Here is a 6,169-nt window from a genome sequence, read left to right as displayed (position 1 = left end):
GAAGAGGCTAATTAGTACTAATAAGGGAGAACTCGACCAAATACTTTATGCCTCAGATATGAATTAGAACCACACTATGAAGAGGCTAATTAGTACTAATAAGGGAGAACTTGACCAAATACTTTATGCCTCAGACATGAATTAGAACTGGTTGATTTTTCTTTGTTACATGGCATTGAAATATATAAAATAAGTATCAAAAATATAAGTCTTTGTTTTACTATGGTTGCAAATATCAAAAAACTTCTATATGTGCCATGGCACCAGAGTTGAGTCAGGGTCTTTCAAAATGCTGACACGCCGAGCTCAAAAGGTTCGCCATCACTACTCTCGTGGGCCCTCAGTTTTGTTCTGGAAACAAGCACAGCCACACAACCCGGAAATTCACGCTGTTTCTGCAAACCTGCAATGTCAAATATTGCAGGAGGGCCATCTGTGAGCCCGGGCCCGAAGGGAATGTTGCCATTCTCTTACCTTCTTCAGTACAGATTTCTTGAACAACTTGGTTTCTTATGTCTTTCAAAGCGTCAAAGTCATGCACGTAGTACACCCTCTTCTCCTCGCCTGCAATTTCCCGCAGCTGTGTTTGGTTGGCCTCCTTGACCCCGATGGCATACACACGGATGAGCTCCTCCCTCAGCCTGTTCGCAGGCTCCAGGATGCTATCCTGGGACATGCCATTTGTCAGGACAACAAGGTGACACGGCACTCGGTTTCCTCGCTGCTGCTTTGCCTTTTGCAACAGCCCGAGTGTGAAATTCAGGGCTGCGCCCGTGTTCGTGCTCCCACCCAGCTGTCGGATGTTCTCGATGGCCTTCCCCAAATCCTGCTTGTTTGAGTATTTACTGATCTCAAATTCCAAGTCCCAGCTGTCGGCGTACTGGACGGCCCCAACCCGCACCTTCTGGGGAGCGATGTTGAACATCTTTACGACCTCTGACAGGAAGGTCTTCATTTCTTGGAAGTCTGTGGCCTGGGTGCTCCCGGAGCCATCGATGAGCAGATAGATGTCTGCTTCTTCCGTGTCCACACAACCTAAGGGGGAACCGAGAGGCTGTGTGTGGCATGGGGGCGCGTGTGAGGAAGAAATGGGAGCGGAGAGTAAGAACAACAAATATGAGCATCTTCAGATGGACAGATGGGAACCGCTTCCAGGTGTAAAAGACACGCTCTGCTAGCTTAGCACAGGGGACTCAGCATCGGCGGGGCCGAATGAGTTTCTTTTGACAGTTTGTGACTATTTTGATAATTCCCTGCCATGAATCAAGGCAAACTGGGATACAGCAAAAGATAAGAAAGAAAACTTGAAAATGCGTTTCACAAGCCATTTCTCTCATTAGTGAATAATGGCTTCGCAAAAAGTCAAGCGGTGTGTTGTGAAATGGAGAAGGTCTCTAACTGAACATAGTGGACATATGAGCTCTACTTCTTGAGAACTTGAATAATTTACTCCTTATTCACTCCTTGTCATTTAACAAAACTAGGGGTATTGCCAGTGGCCTTATTTGTGTAGGACGAGGGCAATTTTATAATAAACATGCTATAAATATTTGTTGAAGAATGTACACATACTTATGTGTGTATATACACATACAAAATATTTATAGAGCACACATGTGTGTATGTATAAAATATACAAAATACATTATCTGTTTCTCTAAACTCATGGGGACTAGACTAGTACTTCACAACAAATTAATTACAATGTCCTCAATCCAAATCATGCTTCCTGTTCATTCTCTAAGTTGGAATTTGAGGATGAGGGGAGAGGAGAAAAGAGAGAAAAGTTACAAAAAGGAAAAAGAAAAGAGCAGGGGGACAGGGGAGGCAAAGGAGAGGGGGGAAAAGTGAAGAGAGAAAAACAGCAAAGGATGGTATTCTGGGGTGTTTGCAAGTAACAAAGAATCCAATAAAAGCTACACAAAACAGGAGGTAGAAAGGAAAACCCTTTTGACCCACACTAACGCCTACAATAGCTTTTATTTTCCCCAATACATTCCATGTGATCAAGGTCAAGTAAGAAATTAGGAACTTATGCTCACTCCCCACCTAATACCCCACCAATCGCTTTTGTACACAGAATACCTAAAAGGCAAGAAAGAGAGAAAAGGATGGAATAATACCTCCCTCAGCAAAACACTTTACCGGATTTGAGGGTTTCAGTGCGTTCTGAGAAGACAGAGACTGTGTGTGTTATTTGCTTCCGCAGCTTCTTCAGAAACGTCTGGTTGTGAGCGGCCAGATCGGAGAAGGTCTTCAGTTTGGAGACATACAGCTCGGCGGGGTGCGATGCTATCCTTTCCAGCTGGCTGTCGCTGGCCCCCTCCACGCCCATGGTGAAGACGGTCACGCCCTGGCGCCGGAGGTTCAGGGCTGCCTTGGTCACGTTGTCTTCCGACGGCTGGTGGGTCACCAGCACGGCGATCTGGGGCACCCCCTGGTTCTTGCGACTGCCGTTCTGTGCACTGAAGACCTCCTTCCTGATCTTTCTGATGGCGGCCCCCGTGTAGGCCTTCCCAGCCTGGGGAGAGAGGCCCTGTATAGACTGGAGAACCTCCGACTTGTTGATGCCTCTGCTCAGTGAATTGATCACCTGCGTCTCATTGCTGTAGGCCACCAGGCTAACCCTCATGCAGTTTTCCTTTATGTCGAGAGCAGATACACTTTCTTCTAGGAACTCTTTAAGGTAGTCCAAGTTGTCCTGGCTGCCATTGACGGACACATCCAACAGGAACACCACGTCGGCCACGGAGGGGCCTTGGCAAACTGTGTGGGCAGGGATGGAAGGAGCACAATTTTAGTGTATGGAGAACATCTACAGAGCTGGGTTATGCACTTAAAGAAAGAAGGAGGTATATGAAATTATTATGCAGCTCATATCAGAGGGTCCTGGGTTCAAATATTGGATCTCTGCTAAACTCCCAGCTTCAACATCCTCTTCTATAAATTGGAGATAGTAGTAATACTTACCTCATAGAGTTGTTATGGAAATTAAATGAGATAAGGTGTTTAACCTGTGGCCTGGGACCGAAGAGTCATTCAATGAACAGCAGCTACTACTATCATATTAAAATCATTAAGCATCACCGCTGTTGAAATCAGCATAGTCCAAATATTCCTAAGGGATAATACTGAGATGTCAATGATACTTTTGCCATTATTTTATTTGGGAAAGATACTCATAATAGGATTCATTTTTTCATAGATTACCACAAGAAAAGCATTCTCTATTAACATCAGATAATTTTATATGTCATGTCATTCCAACTGATATAACTAGAAATAATGGGAGTTTGCTTTGTTGCTTGTACACTCGGAGCAAATTGTTTCTCACTGGCTCTCCCCTGCCCCTCACTTGAATGATGTTCATAAGCTCTTGGCCATTGTTAACAGAACAGTACAAGGTCCCCGGGACAGCAGGTGGGAGGTGGAGCAGAACACAGGGCAGCTAATTCAGACGGAGAAGCAGGAAGGGAGGCAGTGTGGGGCTGAAACGACCAGGGCGTGGGAATCAAGAGACCTGACTTAGCTCTGACTTCAAACTGTATTCTGCCCTGGCCCAGGTTATGTCACCAACTCTAAGGATGCACACAGAACAGGGGGTTTGGGCCACTTAATTAAAGCTATTTCCAGCTCTAACATTCTGTGGTCAAGGATTTCTCTAGGAAAAAACTTAGCTTTCAAACAAACCCTTCACATGATTAAAGGGTAGCAAGGAACACCAAGAATTGTGGGGTTCACTGGATTTAAAATGTCCACAGCCAGCCCAGCAGGCATGGCTCAGTGGTTGAGTGTCAACCTATGAATCAAGAGGTCACAGTTCAATTCCCGGTCAGGGCACATGCCCAGATTGGGGCATGACATCCAGTGTGGGGCACGCAGGAGGCAGTCGATCAATGATTATCTCTCATCATTGATGTTTCTATCTCTCCCTCCCTCTCTCCTTTCCTCTGTGAAATCAATCCTATATAATAAAAGGGTAATATGCAAATCAAACAAATGGCAGAACAAACGGTTGCTATAATGGGAGTGTGCAGGAGGCGGCCAATCAATGATCCTCTCTCATTATTGATGTTTCTATCTCTCCCTCTCCCTTCCTCTCTGAAATTCTAGTAAAAATATATTTTTAAAAAATAAAATAAAATGGCCACAATCAATGGGCCCTTTGGAACACACCAATATTTAACAGCTAAAAATACAGCCCAGCTTTTGGGGAAAGGGATGTCCATGGAACCTCAACCCTCTCTCCACGTTGATTTCTCAAAAGCATTTTATCATCATTTCTATGTGTGCACCCTAAGCCCACCTTCCATAAGAACATCATCCACTGCTCCCGCCTTGTACTGAGTCGCTTCCTTGATGATCTGCGTCATGTTCTGGGAAAACGTGCTGAGGTCTCTGACGGTCCGAAGGTTGACATGGAACTGAGCCGTGGCCATGGCCTTCAGGTTCTCCTCAGAGGCTTTCTGCAGCCCCACCGAGATGATCCTCACCCCGTCTTCCCGAAGAGCCTTGGAAGCCTCTTCCACGTCATCCTCGGACTCGGCCGAAGCCAGGACCACCAGAACCGGGGGGAACAGCTTCTTGTCTCTGCCGTTTGCAGGTCCAGAGAAATAGGTCCTGTGAGCCTCCCGGAGAGCGTTTCCGATCCGCAGGGCGCCGCCCATGAACACGAAGTTCTTCTTGAGGTGGTTCAACATGGGGTTCCTGCCCTTGAAGGTGTTCAGCTGGAATTCACTGTGGAGCTTGTCGCTGTACTGGGCCAGGGCCACGCGGTATTTGCTGGCCTCTATGGGGAGACCGGTGATCACTTTGTTGATGAATGTTTTCACCAGGGGGAAGGACTTAATTCCCAGTTGATCAGAGCTGTCCACCAGAAACACCACATCTGCATACTCAGGGCCTGCAAACCCATACAGAACCAAATCAACAAAGCATAAACTTTAAAAAGGTACTGCCATGCTTAATGCTTAATGCCAACCATTTGGGGGAAACGTACTTTCCTGTTTTATCTGTATTTTTAATACCTTGCCAAGGAACTGAAAATAATTGCCTGACGTTACACATCTTCTCCAGAAAAAATACTTGTTTCTAGGGCCAATTGCAAAATTAAACATCACTTTTGCAAGGAATAGGTTCATTAGAAATGGGTAAATTTAGAGTAAAAACTCCTGTGTTTTTATACTGGTAGTAGGTAATTTCCCCTTATACCTTTTTAAATTTTTGCTTTCAGAATTTGACCTCAGTCTATATTAAGAGGATAAAAATTTTAATTGAGAACTACACTGCTTCAAATTTGTTTGAATAGAGAAATATGAAAGATAAGCTTTTATTGTGATTCCCATTTAAGCACTGCAACAAAGTGAGTGATTAACTTATAAAAATGTAGTTTTATTTGCCAGTGTCAAATTGATGAAGTTTAAAAAGTACCTAAAAATCATAAAAATATGAGATTGCCTTAATCTACTTTAAGATTACTTACAGCCCTAACCGGTTTGGCTCAGTGGATAGAGCATTGGCTTGTGGATTGAGAGGTCCCAGGTTCGATTCTGGTCAAGGGCATGTACCTTGGTTTCGGGCACATCCCCAGTACGGGGTGTGCAGGAGGCAGCTGATCGATGTTTCTCTCTCATGTTTCTAACTCTCAATCCTTCTCCCTTCCTCTCTGTAAAAAGTCAATAAAATTTTTTTTTTTTAAAAAAAGATTACTTACAATTTTTTATAAACTATATGAGTGAGCATTATAATTGATAAGTTTATTCTTACATGTGTAAATGTGATAGAAATCTGTATACCTCAAGCTAGGAAAATGATTATGGTTCTATAATTTTTATAGAGGAATATAATACTTAGTTGAACTTTTTAATGCTTCATTCAATGTCAGAATCAATGCTGGGTATGTAGAATTCTACTTTTATGTGCTAGAGAATCACTGGGTTCAAGCACAAAATGCTGTGTATTGGTGATCTGCTGGTTTGAGTTCAGAGTTCTCAGCACATTAGGATCTATTTCTTATCCAGGGAAGGAAGGGAAATGTCTGTGTGCGTCCGGAAGGTGTATATTTAAGAAGGTATGATGCAACTGAACAAGTAACAGAAGTCCTGACTTTGTTATCAGCTAACTCTAACAGCTCTGTCAAGCCATTCCATATACTTGGGCCTGTTTCCTC

The 6,169-nt window shown here is 43.9% G+C and overlaps 1 protein-coding gene across 1 annotated transcript in view; it reads right to left on the bottom strand.

Annotated features, from left to right (window-relative positions):
- COL6A6 (collagen type VI alpha 6) overlaps positions 1–6,169 on the bottom strand; it is a 98,421-nt gene that overhangs the window by 87,270 nt on the left and 4,982 nt on the right. The window contains exons 2-4 of the mRNA XM_006770214.2: positions 4,307–4,903; positions 2,146–2,766; positions 475–1,035 (exon numbers count right to left, since the gene is read on the bottom strand). Of these exons, the coding sequence (XP_006770277.1) occupies positions 475–1,035; positions 2,146–2,766; positions 4,307–4,903 (1,779 nt within the window). The remainder of the gene's footprint in view (positions 1–474; positions 1,036–2,145; positions 2,767–4,306; positions 4,904–6,169) is intronic.

The sequence above is a fragment of the Myotis davidii genome, unplaced genomic scaffold, assembly GCF_000327345.1.
Source record: "Myotis davidii unplaced genomic scaffold, ASM32734v1 scaffold962, whole genome shotgun sequence".
NCBI classification, from domain to species: Eukaryota; Metazoa; Chordata; class Mammalia; order Chiroptera; family Vespertilionidae; genus Myotis; species Myotis davidii.
Note: the sequence above shows the minus strand (reverse complement) of the source record. Positions and strands in the feature narration are given on the sequence as shown.